This window comes from Lepidothrix coronata, unplaced genomic scaffold (genome assembly GCF_001604755.1).
Source record: "Lepidothrix coronata isolate B3197 unplaced genomic scaffold, Lepidothrix_coronata-1.0 Scaffold182, whole genome shotgun sequence".
Lineage (NCBI taxonomy): Eukaryota > Metazoa > Chordata > Aves > Passeriformes > Pipridae > Lepidothrix > Lepidothrix coronata.
In genome coordinates, this window is record NW_016690362.1 from 1,609,356 (window position 1) to 1,627,464 (window position 18,109).

Below are 18,109 nucleotides of genomic sequence, written 5' to 3' on the forward strand. Positions count from 1 at the left end.
TGGATTTTAGATCTGCTGACCCTTCACCCTGTGAATCCTTCCTGCATGAGTGTGCTTAGACTGTTGGATTAGCATTGGTATAAACATCCCCTGTGTTCCTTTTGTGTACTTCTGCTGGGGTTTTGGCAGGGCATTTTTTTGCATAGTGATTAAAAGGTTAGTTCGATTAAGGTTCCAGTCACAGGTTGTGTAACTCTTTCAAAGCACCTCTGCTTCAATGCTTCCTTAGAAGAGAACGCCTGTTGTGTCGCAGTATGTGCAATGGAACTCGTGTAGCTGCTTTGAAGGAACTGAATTCCCCAAACATTGCAAGCTAGAAACAAATTAAGGAAAAGGTGTTTAATGTATTAAGTTTATTAGCGAGCCAGAATGTCATACCTTTTTGTTGTATGTGCTTTTGAATCAGCTTGCAATGTGCCTTGTTTGGGGATCAGGTTGTTTTAATGCTCATCTCTTGTCTGATCTGCATGACTTCAGTCTTTAAAGGTACTGTTTTAGTGAACAGCAGTTTGTGGGTAACCATACAGTGGTGATTTCTTGTTTATTCCAGCTACTTCTATAGATAGGCTGAAGACTAGTAACTGCCACTAGCAGAAGGGTAAAACAGGAAAAACATAACCAGAAGTTTTGAGGGGCCATTTACTGCATTGAAAACAACTGGGAACACAAGTCCTTCACTAGCATGGCTTTCTTTCCCCCATATAAATGCTTGATGTGCTTGCTTAGAGAAGTTGAGATGACAAGAGGAAGAGCCATAAATAAAAATAGTAGTTAGGTTTTTTATGTTTTCTTATTTTTGTTTGGGGTTTTTTTGTTTGTTTTAATCAGTTTCTTAAGACATGTCCTTCTTTTTACTATCCTTTAAGTGTCTTCTAAAATTTCTGAAATTAAATCACAGAAGATAACTTCACTGGGTTGGTTGGTATTCTATTCCCTCAATTATAGAAACTTTGGGATTAATTAAAATGTGTATGCAAGTACTTGTTTGTCTGAACCCTTAATTTTTAGACTAGCTGGCCTAAATTTAGTACTTCAAGAAGGGAGAAACTAATAGCACCAGCATGAAGGCATAATACAGACAATCCATTCAATAATTCCATGTACTTCTGCCAACACACTTGCTATTTTAATGCTGATTGCAAATGAGATAGAAATTCATCTCAGGTCTAGCCCTGTAGAAAAGAGTAGTATTCACAAGAATGGTTTTGACTATTGTGGTTGTGCTTTTTTTGCTTTAGTTTTGTTTTGTTTTAAAGCACCCACAAGAATACAATTCAGTAACTCAGTGATTTCTGCTAGGACCAAAAATAAGACTCGACAAGCTCATTAATAAAGAACACTAGAAGCCTTGATCCATATAGTGTCTTCTGAACATATCAACCCAGATGAATTGCTCATTGCCCTCCATTTCAGAAACTTGAACCTCAGTAAAATTGTACGAAAAAGCACAGCTGTGAACTCAAATTAACATTTGCAGCAAGCATTCTCCACGATGGGCAAAAGCAATATAAAATAGAAAAATACCACTTTCCCCTCAATTAATTGTGCAAGACATTGGGATGTGCTGGCAGGAAAACAGATTGAATTGCAGGAAAAATGAATGAGGCATTCGTTCTGATGTGTGAGGCTTAGAGGAAGGACACAGAGAATTCTGCAGTTAGAAGACAGTTCCAGGAAAGATAAAATAGATGAAGTGCATAGCAATTTTAAAAAAGAAATTCTGTTTTGTATTGGAAATGTAATACTGTGTAACTGAGCTCAGATGTTGTAGGTCCCATTTGTTTAAAAGTCATCAGTATCTCAGAGGTAACAAAGTCTATTTGAACATGTTGCTATGGTGACAGATTAATATAATTGTGACTAGTTGCCTCTGCCTAATCAGATAATCTAATATAGCTGGTTTTAATTATTCTGATGCTATAGGCATAACTGTTTTTTTTGTTTTAAAATTTGGGGCTTTGCCAAAAATTTAAAGATGCTGTCTGAAGCATCTCTACTGAAGTAGAGAACCAGTTTTGTATTCCCCTTTTCTGTTATTGTTCCTATTTTTATGTCTGTACTCAGGTCATCAGTCAATCAGTATTCAGCTCCTCAATCTTCTGACAGAGAAAGAACTTCATGATAGATTGTTGCTTCAGGGGGATGATTTGCCAACTTACTTTGACCAATTTGTTCACATTCTTCCTCAACATGGCATCAGTCAGAGGTTGAGAAAAAGACACAAAGGCATTTCATTTACAATGAAGACCATTTCAGATGCACAAAGAGCACTGGATCAGTTGATGTCAGTTTAAAGACCTCCCAGTTCTGCCAAGGATAGATTCTTAGTGTAGTTTCTTTTTGGGACTCTGGCAGGCCTTTGCACTCCCTCATAGCAAAATATCTAAATTGTAGGGATTGTCTCTCCAGAGACAACTGATCCTCCAGACAACTGTCTGTCCAGAGACAAACAGGTATTCTCCTGAATTCTCTTGACTTCTCTTTATTATTTACTCCTTATTTACACCTTCTCTGTGAACAAATCTAGCTTGGAAGGGAAAAGCCTCACTGTGAAGTCTTTGTAGCTATCTTGTCAATATTTAACACTGCTCTGTTTTCTCTGATGCACGCAGAGTGAGCAGAAAGATGTGGTAGTGCTAACAAAGATGTAGAATACCTCTGCACACACTTTATGTACCTTTTTAGATGAACTTCATTACAAAACAGACCTTTCCCAGAGGGACTTCAGAGCAGACTCCCACTCTTCATTTATATTGGTTCATAGAGAATCTAATTCTCTTGCTTAAAAAAAAAAAAAAGAGTTTTATAAAACTTAGTGATCAATCTAATGCTGCTATTTTAGGAAGGGGCGTGCTGGCCTGTCTGTCCAAGCACACAGTATGAAGCACTGAAAAGAAGGTATATGCTGTTAAACACAAAAAGATCTGATCTGCTTACTGATATGCTAAGTAGTGGGACAAAGGGGGAAAAGATCCAACAGGTTGTGAGAGAAGGTACTGAACACCTGCTGAATAAATCATCAGGAAGGCAGCAACTCAAGGATAGTCCTTTAGTCCTTTGAGCAGTAGAGTTCTATTTTTCTACCAAATCTTGGTGTGTCCACAAATCAGCCATCTCTCTCTTGAATCCACTGAGAGAAGGCTCTTTCCTACATTGACTTTAGAAAGTGAAGCCTGGGAAACAGAGAATGAAGAGAGATTCTTTCTGTACTCTTGAGTAGTTAAAAAAACTGGTTAAGTATGGTTTATGGAATTCTGTACATAGTAGACTTAGACTGGGTTTTGTTATCTTCATCCGGGCCTGATGCTTGTCCCTTGAGCTATATGTCTCATAAGTGTGGTGCTTAACCAAGCAACAGGAACTGTCTTCATTCGGGTTTCAAATGTCATATTAATGAACTGTACTGGAAGAGAATTTGCTTAAGTATTGCAAATAATAAAAATAGCAATTAAGTACCAATAGCAAATACACTTTGATATTGAGGAATGTTCCTAGGAACAGACTAATGCAATGTAAAATTCCTTTACCTTTGCTGTGAAAGGCAGCTTGATGATTGTCTGCAGAAGAAGTTATATCTGCAGCCCACTTTAGTTTTTGAATAGTATCTCTTTTATCTATCTAGCTAGATCATATGTGGAAGCTCTGTTAAACATAAATTACAAAGGATGCAAAGTAAAGGCTTTCAGGTTTGGGAGGATTCCAGAATGAAGTTTACTTGTACATCTTAAATTTGGCTGTGCTGGACAAGTAGTTGCAAGATAACTTATTTCATTTTGCTTCCATTATTAAAGGTGTAAGGTTTTACTGCACACTGTTGAAAATCTCAGTGAATATGTAATTACTTGTGGGCTTTTTTTGTACTGCTTGTCATAGTAGTGTGAGATTACGGTTGCATGTGTTAACTAGGCATCTGTAAGATAAGTGCTGATTATCCCATTTAGACATGCAAAACGCTCTTTTTATTAACAGCTTTGTCTACTTGGAACAAAACTTGATTAATTTCTGTTGGGAAAAGAGTTAGATGTTTTTGCCAAAGCTAATCCCAAAAGGCCAACATGGTACAGACAGCTGGCACAGAATTTTTTTTCTCTGAGCTTGTTAGCATGGTAAAACTAAAGCATGACTGAAATCAGATGTTTTATAAGCAGAACATTAGGGCATTTTTGTGACTAAGCTACATAATGGCTCTGCTTATGGTAAGGCATTGTTCATGCAGTTAACCATTGATCCAGAGTGAAGAGACAGTGGTTGTCCATGGTTTGCCATAATCACATTGCTCCCAAATCTGTGAGTAAAACTGAGAAAGATGAGGAGATCCAACTACTATTTTTGCTATGGATTACCATTTTCTTAGGGATATTGGTGGATCTTCTTGTGTGCCTTTATTTTTTTCCTTCTCCACACCAGGAAAACTGAGAGAAGGCTAGATGGACAGCACAGTCTAGACTGTTGTTATTGGTGAAATCATTACTCTTCAAAAGTAGCTTTCAGGAAAACTCTTCTTCAGCTCTCCCCATTGAAACTGCTGCTGTGTCTTCAGAGGATGTTGGATGCTTTCTTTTCTTCATAACTGTTCCCTAAAGCTCTGATTTTCATCCCCATACATTCAGCTCCTTGCCTGCTGATCAGGTGCGACTGACTATGCAGCTGGATGAAATATTACTCTACACCACACAAGCAACTCTAGTTTCCTGGGAAACTAGTGCCTTCATTAGTGCTAAGATTGTATTGTAGGCAACAAACTATTCTTACTGTTGGTGAATAAGCATGCCCCATTACATAAAAATACAACCCTGCAATTTGGGAGAAATTATTACACAATGAATTACTGAAATGATGGATAATTTGCAGCCTGAGAGCTTTTAGGTTCTGGATAGGTGAAATAAATGCAGGAAAAACACATTTGTAAAGGAGAAGTAAAAATCCCGCATCTCTGCAATACTTGTAAGTATGGGTCTTAGGGGTAAAAATTAGTAAAAACAATCTGCAACTTGCAGTTGTTCTGGATATTTGAGCTACTGTTTCATTTTAAAAGCTTATAATAATTTATGCATTCAAAGATATATGTTTCATTTTTCATTACAGATCTGGAGTCCCTACAAGCAGCCTGACTGCACAGGGGACCTGGATGGTAGAATTGAGGATGATTCACGTTGCCTCTACACTCATGAAGAGTACATCAGTCTTGTGTTGAACAGTGGTAGTGGTTTGTCCCATGATTATGCCAACCAGTCAGTCCAAGAAGACCCACGGATGATGGCCTTCTTTGACTCTCTTGTACGCCGGGAAATCGAGGGCTGGAGTTCTGATTCAGACAGCGACCTCAGTGAGAGCACAATCCTGCAGCTCCATGCAGGAGTAAGTGAACGCTCCGCTTACAGCGAGTCAGAGTCCTCCACCTCTTTGCATCACTCCCCACCACATGTGGCTGAAGAGTCTGATGAAACTGCCTATAACTTAAGGGCCTTAAGATCAACTGCATCCCCCTCAGCCAGAGAAGACGTAGCTTCCCGTCAGCAGAGGCTGTCTGCACTGAGAAAGTATCAGGATAAACGTCTTCTGGCCCTTTCCAATGAGTCTGACTCTGATGACAACACCTGTGAGGCAGAACCAGATACAGACCTTTTCCCACGGCCGCCGTCCCCGAGTCCTGAGAACGAATCCAGCAGTTCCAGCAGCAGCAGCAGTACAGAAGATGAAGAGGAACTGAATGAAAGACGCACATCTATGAGGCAACGCAATGCACTGAGGCGACGCCAGAAGGTGCAAAAGGAGGAAAGGACTACCACTAACACGGAGAATGTAACCCCCTACATAGGTGAGGACATATATGATTACCCCCAGATCAAAGTAGATGATCTTTCTTCTTCTCCAGCTTCTTCACCAGAAAGGAGTTCGGCCAACAAACAAGTTCTCAAAGAAAGGACGTCTCCTTGTTCAGACAGTGAATCAGTGGAGAGAAAGATTTACAAAGCTTACAAATGGCTTCATTATTCTTACATATCATATTCAGCTAGTAAAGATGGTGAATCCTCCAGAGGAGATGGAGAGAATGATGAAGGGAAACCAGGAACCAGTGGAAGGCACAGTGCATCACGCTCACTAAGTAAGGAAGATTCTAGGAACTTAAATTCAGTAATTCCTCAAGATTCCTCAGCTCTTTCTGCTGAAAGCAGAGAAAATTCAAAAGAATGTGGCGTGATAGAAAATTCTAGTAATGGTCAAGCTCATGAATGTGACAATCAGCGACGGATGGAGAATCAAGATAACACATCTGAAGACACTAGCAGTGGAGGTACAGAGCATTCTTTTGAGACTAAAAAGCTCAATGGAAAAGCTAACTGCAAAGGGCTAAATAGTTGTACCGAAGAACCTTGCATTCAGACTGCAGGACTTGTGGAACAGAAAAATAGTCAGAATTGTCAACCAGCATCAAGCCATCACTCACTGGTCCCTCCATTCTCCACTGTCACGGTCTGTAGCATGTCAGGTCACTGCTCCAGAAACCAGACTGATGACAGTGAGGAGAGGAGCCTCGACCCCTCCTGTGTTAACTACAATAATGGCCACTTGCATCTTCACCCTTCGTGTTTCAACAACGGACAGAGTTTTGGAGAGCAGGAGACTGTGACGCAAGGATTACAGGTGCACTCAAATGCTGATAATGGCAACCTTGTACAGGTGGGTGTGACCTTGCACAAAGACTGCTGCCTGTCTGAAATGGACTCCAACAGCTACAATGTGAGCACAAGAGAGGATACTGCTGACTTGCATCCTGCGGGCAGTGAGAGCACTCAATCTCTTGGAGGACTGAAAAGACACAGAGTGGAGTTGGAAGACACAGATTCAGAGAGTTCTTCCTTAGAAAAGAAGTTAAAAACATGATAAATGCAAATGTCTGTCGTAGTGTGCACTCTCTCAAAAAGAAAAGGAAAATGCAAGTATTAAAGGCACATAGAGCTTGGGTCTGAAACATTGTGTTTGATTCTCCATTCCATTCTTCAAGTGGGTCTGTTTTAGATTGCCAGTGGTTCATGCTGTGTAAAAATCCAACTTGCTCCTTAATGAGACTGAGTCTAGTGTACCATACAAGGTTCTGTTTAAAGTAAATCCTTATTAAGATGGTTGACTGAATTATTCTTGTGTGAACATGTGTCATTTGTTCAGCCAGCCAACCAGGATGACTGCTCTAAGGTTTAGTCTAAGGAGGAAGTTTTCCGTATTGACACTTACTACACATGGCAGGCTGAAGAATGGTGGAATTAGATCACACTGGTGGTAGCTTGGGAGTGTGTTTCTTTTTGAGGAAAACAGGGAAGAAGCCTTTCTGGGCCCTTTATTCTGCTTCAGAAACTAAAGAAATGCAACCGTTAGGAAGGATATTTTCAGAACTGGCTGGTATCTTTAAAGATGATACTTCATAAAGCACTTGCTTCTGATACAGGTCAGTGACATTATTTTTATGCCAACAGAAAAGCTATAGGAAATGAGCCTCTTTCCAAAATAAACTTTAGACTGTTCCCATGGTGACATTCAATTTTGTGGGGTTTTTTAAAGAAAAGAACTGAATAACACAGTGTCATCACTATATTGATATGTGATTGTTTGGCAAGAGACAGGTATTATGCTGTAGGCCTCATTCTAACCAAGGGCTATTAAAAATCAGGCATTGAAACGTCCTTCTGTGATCTTAACATATAGAAATTTATTATTATTATTATTATTATTACTATTATTATTATTATTAAAATATGGCTCTGAGTGTTGGGATGTATCTTTACTGTGCCCTCCCCTTCCTCTGTGTTCTTACTTTTGAGAAGCAGTAGGCCAAACAGAAAATAGCAGAACCATGGATAACATAACAGATTCATGTTAACAGCAACACTCGGTAAGGTCCAGTTTTCTTAGCCCAAAACTTAAAACGGGTTGAGATTGGAGATCAGGGTTGGTTTTTCACCACTCTGCTGTTAGTATTTAAAATTGGGTAGATGTATTCAACGGAGTTGTGCATATAACGGAGAGCTTCAGAGAACTGGGTCTCCAAGCCTGGCAATCAGAACGTGGGCAAGAACATAACTCTGGCTGCCATGAACTGGAGTACTGTTCAGGTGGACAGAGTCCTTTCTTGCCTGGGTGCTCTTTTCAATGGAGTATCTAGTGAGTCATCTCAGTTCTGGCATGTTGGAATTGGTGGAATTGTATTTGCTTCCCTAGCAAGAAGGTGAGAGGAGTCAGTGTGTGAAGGGAAAACAAACCACCTATAAAGGACGTAAAAACTATGTGCATGTGCTTTGCAGTGCTGACAACAGAAAGAGACGCTTCTTTTAACCCCAGAAATTCTCAAAGGTTTTCAAACCCAGTACTGAGGAAGAGTTAGTTTATTTTAAGGAATAGGATATTTTTGCTTTCAGTACAACTCTAGCAGTACTCTGCTGTAGAGCACTAGCCTCAGAATAAATATTTCATATGCGCAGCTCCCTGGTGGCTGGGGAAAGTAGGAAGATGCCCAGTTAAAACATGATGACAGTAGAGGAGCACTTCAGAAGGGGTGCTGAGAGGGAAAGGTATGGGAGGGAGAGTGAAGAACATGACCTGAAACATTCTCTTACCACTACTGTGTTCTATAGGCTGTCTGCCCACTCTGGGTCTGCTTTACCAAGTGAGAACTTGGAATAAGCATATGATGGTGTTTAAGAAGCATGCAAGATGGCTGAAAGGCAAAGGAGTGTTCGCAAATACAAGCAAAAGTGGCAATAAGAGCAAGCTCTGATACATCATTACCTTATTTAAAAAATAATTCTGTACTCATTATACTTTACACCACTGCAATCAAGATCACTATGGGAGTGTTCTCCTTGGTTGTATAAACATCTTATTGTAAATGCTGTTTTTTAGCCAAAATCTTGGGGTTGCTGAGTCAAAACTTTTTTATTTTGTTTTTTAAAAGTTCTTTATATTGGAAAATTTTCTCATCTATCACTTCTAGTGAATGAGCATCTCTACTCTCCTTTGACATTGTCATCACTTCCCAGTGTTTTCTCAAATGTCTTGTGTTTCACTTTCTGTTCTTTGGTTTGTTTTCATAAGCAGAATAAAAGCTCCCAGATTTGGTGTTACAGAATCACAGGATGGTAAGGTTGGAAGAGGCCACTGGAGGTCATCTAATCCAACCTCACCGCATGGTCCTGTATAGGCTCTGGACATAAAGAATTGCTGTGGTTTTCCCAAAGACAGCCTCCCAAGCTGTCTGTATCCTTGTTATTTCTAGTTTCTGTCAAGCAGGAGGGGGAAGGCAGGCTGTGATCTTAACCTTTTGTTCCCAGGAAATTTCAGTGCACACAAGAACTGCAGCACCTGAACCAGTGCGTTCACCTTCTCACATGAACAAGTGCTATCAGCAGTAGGCAGCTCCATTGTCTGGTAAAGACCAAAGAAAAGCAAGCAAGCAGCAGCATGTCTCCTGCGGGCAGCCAACAGTGAGAAGAGCTGCTCTGTGCAGGTTGCTTTGCTTTGTTGTTGATTCCATGCATTGCTCTCTCCCACCTACACTGGGTTGCTCACTGTGCTGTGTGCAGGCAATTTCCTCAAGAGTGTTGGTGTATTCTTCTGATTGTCACTCCCTGTTTCTGGGAAAAGAGTAAGCTGTTCAGTGGAAAATGTTACAAGTTTATATGAAGAGATTTCACCCTTCCTAATAATCTGCCATTTACTTAGAAACGAAAAGGTTGTATAAATATTGAACTACCCTGTTAGTCACTATTTACTTACCATGCAGCTTGTTATGGTAGGAAGTTTGGTAGGCCTCCTCCTACAGTTCATTTCCAGAAAATCTTAGTGGGAAAGAAAAACCCTCCCAGATCTTTAAAGAAATTCTTGATCTTTAAAGAAATTCTTTTTTATAGTTCTACAGTCTCACAGACTGTATTTCAGCTTTTTCTGTTTAAAGCATTAATGTCAAGCCAACCTGTTTGTGAGAGAGTCAAAGCTGACTCTTCCTCTGAAGCAGCAAGCCCAAGGCTTATCTGGGCTGCTTTCAGAGGAGAATATGAGATCTATCAACCAAAGTTTATCTGAGATTTTTCCCGCTCTCAAGTGATCATCTTACCAAAGCTGGTGAGTCTTCTCCAAGGTGAGTGGCTCAGTGGAGATCACACTAAGCTGTTTAGAAGCAGCTTGCAGACAAAGCATGTCCAGAAAGATACAGCTGCCTTGAGAATGGAAGAGCGCAGGTTTTGACCATGGACATATCAGTTGTTTGCAGTATGTTCTGAAATTTAGCCTGTCTCAGTTGGAATAATAATTGAGAAGGATGACTTATTTCTGAACCTTTTCTTCTCCAATCCATTTGCAGTGGATGTTTTCACCCTAAGTTTCATAATAGAATAAGTGATGGAAACTTGGTCCTAATCTCTATCTATAACCCATGTCACTTGGTAGCTAGAAAATCACTATTCCTCCAATATTTAAAGAAGATAAATGCAGTTAGGTCCACTTCTGAAATCCTGTACTTTCCTGCATTGTCACATCCTAGTAAACATATCTCTTGCTTACTGTGGCCATCAGAAGTTGATGTGGCCTGATATTACTAAAGTCTTGGGCTGCTTTCATTTGCAGTTAATTTATTGCAGACAAGAACAAGACAGAATTGTTGTTATTACCGCATTGAGTTAAAATGCTTCATGTTAGTGAGCTTTCATCTCCTTTTTACAGACGCTGCTATTGACAGAGGTGCCCTTTACACCTGATGCTTTCTCTCATTGTCACCCACTCAGATTCTCTGAATGTCTTGGTTAGACCTGGGAAGCTCAGTGCTGTGCTGCAGGGTCGGCAGAGTACCGGAGTAATGCAAATAGCTGCAACAGCTGAATTACTGTGCACGTGCATAGAGTTCTTAGGAATTCTTTAATAAGCTAATTCTAGCGCATACATAATTTATAAAACACATCAGTGAACTCCTGCAGCTGTGTTGGGCTCCACTAATTAGCCCAGCTAATGCTATACTGTTATGAACAAGAACTCTGTTTCAAGCATCTGAGAAAATGGCAATTCTTTAGGGGGAAAACAAAAACAAAACCACAAAAAAACCCCCAAAAAACCAAAAAAAAACACCCAAAAAACCCAAACAAAAACCAACCAACCAACCAACCAAAAAAAAAAACCAAACCAAAACTAGCACCTCACCCAGTGCATACATACAAAAATACCCCACAGTGCTTATGAAGGCTCTAGATTTGCTCAAGTTTACTTCAGTGGTTGTGCAGGTAAAAAGCAGAAGGGTCCCAGATGTGGTGTGTTCTGTGGTCACAGGAAATAGGCAATCTGAATTTGATGTTTGTACTTTGCCTGATTCAAGTCAAGGACTTGAACTTGGGCCTCCTGCTGTTCACTTGAGCATCCTAAGCATCAGCATATTGCATTATTCAGGAGTGGGGTACGTTCTTTTGTCTGAAATGCAAAGGGAATGGAAACAGTTCCACAAATACCTGGAGCAGAGCCTTAAGCCCAGCTCTGTTGGTTTATGGTTTCCTAAGAAAATGCTAGAGGATTCTTTTTCCCATCTCCACCTTGTGTGATCTCTATTCCAGAGAGCAAGAATGAGATGTTGAGCCAGTCTTGTATGCATGCCATTTGTCTTAACTGTAGTAGAATGGTCCTTTCCAAATTGGGTAGAGTGGATATGATTTTTATTTATTATTTTCCCATAGAGACATAATACCTACCTCCTGAGTGAGTGTCCGAGCCAGTGAGCTGTTCATTTTGGGGTATGGCTGGCAGGCTCAGCTCCTCCATCTCATTAATATTTTCCTGTTCAGTTCTAGCCTGATGTGTCTGTCAGCAGCTCTGGAGTAGCTGTGCAGGTGTAGGTTGGCATTGTTGCTGCTTCCAGAGCCGATCAGAGTTGTGCCCTTGCTGAAGAGGCCATTTGCACAGTGGCTGTTAAGAAGTATGTGCTGCGAATGAGTAAAAAAATTTTGTATGTTCCTATAAACAGGCAGAAAAACACCTTAATTTGAACTTTTGAAGGGGGACCAGGTCCCTCACAGCCAGACAATGCCTCTGGCTATATGTCTAGCACTTTCACGATCATATGCTATGGGAATTGTTGGTTTCTATGTGCAATATGGTCCTGGGACCACATTACTATGAGCCAGTGGTTTGCAGCATTTTGCTTCACAAATGATAGCTTCTTATTAGCAGCATTAACAGCTGAAAGCACTAGCTCTTACATACTTACAGGGTTTGCATTTTGGCTGTTTCAAAATGATCAAAAAATATGATCTTTGGGAAAAGTCCTGTGTCAGTGACCTGCTTCCAGAACAAAGACTGAAATAAAACTTGCTTCGAGGAAAGCCTAATGCATATTTTCAAAGAGCTTTGGCTTTAGCTCAGCATTTAAGGTTGAAATACTCATGAGATACATTTTGAACTCTAAAATATGGATGTATGGCAGAAAAGGAAACAGCATGAGCTTCAGAACTGAATTCTGTCAGGGAAAGGGAAAGGAGTTGAAATACATTTAAAAACAAACAAACAAACATCTCATACACTAAATACCAATTGACTTCTGAATAAAAGTTCATCATGCTTCAAAGTCTGTTTTCTAAAAGCCTCAGCAATATGTTAACAGAATTGACTTAGCACACTTGAGCTTGTACAGCTGAAAATTACTGATCTGAAGAAGTGAGAAGCCACAGCCTGGCGTCACATCACTCTTTGAACAGGCTGGCCACAGGTGTGTTACCCAGTTGGGATCACTACTTCCATCTGCAGCCAGCATGGTTTCCAGTAGCAAGGCTGTCCCTGGTTTTGACCAGCTGATTCTGTATCTTTTTTTCTACAGCTGTCTGTCTGTTTTAGCTTCATACTGCCTCAGACATGCTCAAGAAAGATCTCTAGAGGAAAGCACCTTGGGTTAAGTTCATGTCTGCCTTTGGATCTTGGAGGGAAGTTCTGGGACTATATTTCAGGGTGATCTTTATGCAGCCTATTAAAATGAGGGAAAAAATACATCCTTGCAGAAGAAACAGAGCCTTCTGTGACTTCCCCTTCCCCTTCCTGAGGTTTCTATGTCTCCTCAAGAAATCATGTACATTTTCCTTCTCTCTAGGACCTAGAAAGACTTCCAGTGTCAGGTAGCTAGAAAGCAAAAATGAAACTTCTTGTCTCAGAAAGTCGCATTACTCTGCTTCAGTGACATTTCCAGTATATTATGGCCAGATCTGGCATTTCCTGGCTTGGAATTATATCCTTGAATACATTTTTTTCCAAAGCATGAGCAAAGTCTGCTTCCCACCTATCTAAGCTTTGGAGAGAGAGAAAGGAAAGATGATCTAGGCTTCAACAATCTTGGAATGAGAGATGTACATGCTTTGAGCTGGTTATAAGTCCTCTATTCCCAAAGTTTGTCTTTCACATACACTGACTTTGCCATGGAATGCACTTATGTGCATGCAGGGACGACAACAGCAGTCCTATATTTCCTTTAGTTCAGGGACTGAGAGTGATTCAACATGTCCGATGGGGCAGATCTCCAGACTTTCCATAAAAGAAGCTTTTTTTAACTTGTGCATGTTTCTGATGATGTGGAAGATCTATTTTTAATCTGGGAAAGTCTGTAGCAATGTTTTGAATTCCTAAACGGCTGACTGACTGATAATCTATCTGAAGAAAACTAGAAGCAATTTACAGCCTTAGGTGGAGATTTTTGTTTACTTACACATACTTCTAAAGTCAAAATTTTACAGTTTGTCACCGAAAGGGCATGCGGGCTATTCACCTTTCATCTCTCCTGTATTTGGCCAGGAAGGGTGAATTTTCTCCTTCCCTTCACTAATGATAGAGACGCAAAAGGTGCAGATCTTTTGTGGCCCATCTTCACAGCAGTTAATGAACATGCTGGGACAGTAGATAGTCTTGCTAGAGACACACAAATTACAGCAGACAGCAGGAGAAATGGCTTGTTAATCACTTTGCTATGCTCTTAAGTTGAAAATCTGCACAAACATTGGAAGGCTTCAGTCTGAGTGACACATCTTGAGGTCTCCTACTGCTGGGCCTGAAATACCTTTGATGTTTCTCCAATTTAATGCTATAGTCTCCAAAGCCAGTGTTTGTTTCCAGCCCAAGGGCAAGCCTACTTTAGTCTTATTCTTGCCATATGAAAATTACTACAGAACTTAGAGTCAGTGTATTGCTTAGCTGATTACACTTCTGAAGTTTAAACCAAATGAAATAGTCAGCTGATCGTACTATGCAGTTATACTGCCTAAAGGGAAGGATTTAATCTGTCTGCAGCTGGAGAAGAAAAAAACCCAAACCAATGTACCAAAAAAAAACAAAACCGAAAACAGAAAACAAACGAACAAACAAACAAAACACAGCCCCCCCCGAAAAAAAAACCAAACCACACAACAAAAAAAGAAAACAACCCCAAAACATTTTAAACTACAAACTGAGCAAAAAGGAGACTGATAGTTGCATGAGCAGCTGAGAATTGCTACTGTGAAACTGCTGCAGAGGGCAAACCTATTCTCCAGAACAGAGGAAGCCAGACCTGTGCTGCTGGGCTTCTTATGGGAACCAGTTCAACTTCCAAAGCCGGTGGAAAGCTGATGGGTTTCTCCTGGGTTAGTGTGTTTGTTGACTCACAAGAAAAACCCCAGAAGGACCAGCAGGAGTGTTTGGTGGGAGCCAGGCTTGAAGAGGGGTGCTCTGATCCCTGTCATCAGTGGTAAGAGAGGAAGCTCTCAGAATCACAAAATGGTTTGGGTTGGAAGGGACCTTAGTGATCAAGTTCCAACCCCACTCCATAGGCAGGGACGCTTTCCTCCAGGACCAGGCTTTTCAAAGCCCAATCCAACCTGGCCTTGAACATTTCCAGGGATGGGGCATCCACAGCTTCTCTGGGCAACCTGTTCCAGTGCCTCATCACCCTTATAGTAAAAAATTTCATTCTAATATCTAATCTAAACCTACTCTGAGTTTGAAGCAAATGCCCCTTATGCTATCACTACATGCCTTTGTAGAAAGTCCCTCTCCAGATTTCCTGTAGCCCCTTTTAGGTACTGCAAAGCTTCAATAACGTCTCCCCAGGCTGAACAATCCCAGCTCCAAGAGTTTCAGCTTTTCCTCACAGGAGACGTTCTCCATCTCTCTGACTCCAGCAAGTCCACATCCTTCCTATGTTGGGGGCCCCAGAGCTGGACACTGTAATCCAGGTGGGGTTTCACAAGAGCAGCATAGAGGGGGAGAATCACCAACCTCGACCTCCCAGTAACACTATCTGGTTACTCTTCCACAAAAGCATTGCCTTATGGAGGAGTGATTCACTGGGGAAGGAGGGAAAGGGGGGGCACTAGGACTCCAGTTCTTTCCCTTGTTATGACACCCTTGCTTTTGATTTCAGGATGTGAAGACCCCATTTCACTGTTGCTGGTAGCAGCGTATAATGGAGCTGCCAGAGAACCTGTGGCTTCGTTCCCTCCAGCCCTGACTTAAAATGGTTTTAGGATGTTTCCCTAGAAAGTCCCAATGCCAGACCAAGAGAGCTGGGTACTGGTGGTTTGCAAATGAGATTGCGTTTGGGGACAGTAAATGCAGTAATAAAATACATATTTATAATTAGCAAACAGTGAAAAGGGGAAGTTCACTGCAATAAATATGAATTAGAAATGAGGAAACATGGACAAACAATGAGGGATACAAAGGTCATAAAGGAAAAAAATGGAACACAGGGCAAGTAAGAGTGTTCAGTTAAATCCAGATCAGAAGGAACCTGTTGTTTTCCCAGGACGAGCTGAAAGTGCAGCTTACCTGCAATAGCACAGGGAGGGCAGCAATGCAGCAGAACCTCAAGGTGTCCTGCCCCCGCTTCAGGAAAGCCAACGAGAAAAGCTGCAACTCTTGCTGGGTGTCTTCAAACCACTAGGAGTGGATAATTCACACTTGGAAATTTTCAGCTAACCACACAGAGAGATCTATGAACTGCTAATATAGTGTGTGGGGGTAGTAATAAGCCTTGATGCTCAGGAAAGCACTGAGGGACTGGGAAGCAGCCATGGAAACAGGATGACCTAATTCCAGTTCCATTGGCTTGCTTTCAGTGCCAACAGAATGCCAGAAGACTTGATATGATATGAGACCTAAAAAAGAAAGAAGAAAATATCATCATGGCTAATTAAATAGAGCAAACTGATAGGGAATGGCATAGAAAATGGATTGTGTTGAGCTAAGCTTATTTTCAAGCCCAGCTGACAAATGTGGAAGTTGCAGTAATGCTTGGGCTACTGTAGAGGTATTTTCAATGTCCAAAGGTCCAAGCATTTTCTATTACACTAGAGCAGTACACATTCAGTGCATTCAGCATTAACCAACATTAACCTCAAGCAGCAAATCATTAGAGACACTTCTGGTGGACAGCATGGCCTGAAATGAGTACTGATACATGTATTATCTTTATCAATAGTTGGGCAATATGCACAAGGGTAACTATGTCCTTCTCAGCCTTGTAGTACGAGCAGGAAGGGTAGACATTGAGAATGACACGGCTCTGCAGCCTGTTGTGCCAAGAAGCCCACCCTAGATCAGACCCTGATAAACCTGGGGCACTTGTCTATGGGAAGAAAAGAGCCAGAGAGGCAGGAATTTGTATGGTTGAGGGGTATAAAACAGACAAGTCAATGTTACTTTTTCCTAAAATCTTTCAGGATAATAAAATGAAACCAGACTCCAAGCAGTTCCAACCCTTCATGTGTTTGATTGCCATGCTATTGATCACCTTGTCTTGTGCAGCACAAGTCAAAACTGGGGATTTCTCACAGAGATGTTTGCTTGCAGCGCTGTGTCTGGGTGGCTGCGTGTTGTCAACTGTTCTGCAGGTGTACCACGGAGATGTGAGCAGTCCCTGTAAATCTTGTACTGGACAGCCCCATTTCCTGTTGGAACCTAATGATGCTATGCATAACGCTCTGCAGAGCCCTATGCTCTGCACCTGCCTGATGTACTGGAGAGGCAAGCTGAGAGAGGAACTCCTGGAAATGCATTTCAAATGTCATTTCAGATGACTAGGCTGCATGTATCCATCAGAAGCTACATTAAGCCCACATATGCCATTCCTAAAGTACTGCAGCTGGCTGGTCCAGTTGCCTGGACCCTGGCAGACAGCAGCAGGAGTATCCCCGGTGCTGAATGATGACCAGAGAAGGAGGTGGGAAATAAGTGCAAATGTGATTGTAACATCATTGCATCCTGTCTCCAAGGGACCACTTGGGGCAATGTGCTGAGACCACGGCATTTCACAGAATCACAGAATATGAGTTGGAAGGGACCCACAGGGATCATCAAGGCCAACACCTGGCTCTGCACAGGACCATCCTCAAGAGTCACAGCATGTGCCTGAGAGTATTGTCCAAATCCTGCTTGAACTCTGTCAGGCTTCCTTCCCCACTTCCCTGGGGAGCCTGTTCCAGTGCCCAACCACCCTCTGGGTGAAGAACCTTTGTATAATATCGAACCTAAACCTCCCCTGACACAACTTCAGGCCATTCCCTTGGGTCCTGTCACTGGTCACCACAGAGAAGAGATCCCTGCCTGCCCCTCCTCTTCCCCTTACAAGGAAGTTGTAACTGCAATGAGGTCTCCCCTCAGTCTTCTCCAGGCTGAACAGACCAAGTGACCTCAGCCCCTCCTTACAGCTTCCCCTCAAGACCCTTCACCATCTTTGTTGCCCTCGTTTGGACTCTCTCTAACAGCCTAATATCTTTCTTATATTGTGGTGCCCAAAACTAAACAAAATATTCAAGGTGAGGCTGCCCCAGTACAGAGCAGAGCGGGACAATCCCCTCCCTCGACTGGCTGGTGATGCTTTTGCCTGATGCCTCCCAGGACAGGGTTGTCCCTCCTGGCTGCCAGGGCACTGCTGACTCACGTTCAACTTGCCATTGACCAGGACCCCCAGGTCCCTTTCTGTGGCACTGCTCTCCATCATCTCATTCCTCAGGCTATACTTCTTGTTAGTCCAATCTTTAACTGATGTTTTCAAGTCTATGAATACAGACAGCTCTCTGGAAAATAATCATGTCATCCATTTCTGTATGGAAACAGAGGGAGG

At 41.6% G+C, this 18,109-nt stretch overlaps 1 protein-coding gene across 6 annotated transcripts in view; it reads left to right on the top strand.

Annotated features, from left to right (window-relative positions):
• DCAF5 (DDB1 and CUL4 associated factor 5) overlaps nt 1–7,134 on the top strand; it is a 71,893-nt gene extending 64,759 nt beyond the window's left edge. For all 6 annotated transcript variants that reach the window (XM_017830695.1, XM_017830699.1, XM_017830697.1 and 3 more), the window contains exon 9: nt 5,086–7,134. In XM_017830695.1, the coding sequence (XP_017686184.1) occupies nt 5,086–6,885 (1,800 nt within the window). In that variant the 3' untranslated portion in view covers nt 6,886–7,134. The remainder of the gene's footprint in view (nt 1–5,085) is intronic.
• Nucleotides 7,135–18,109: the final 10,975 nt, after the last annotated feature.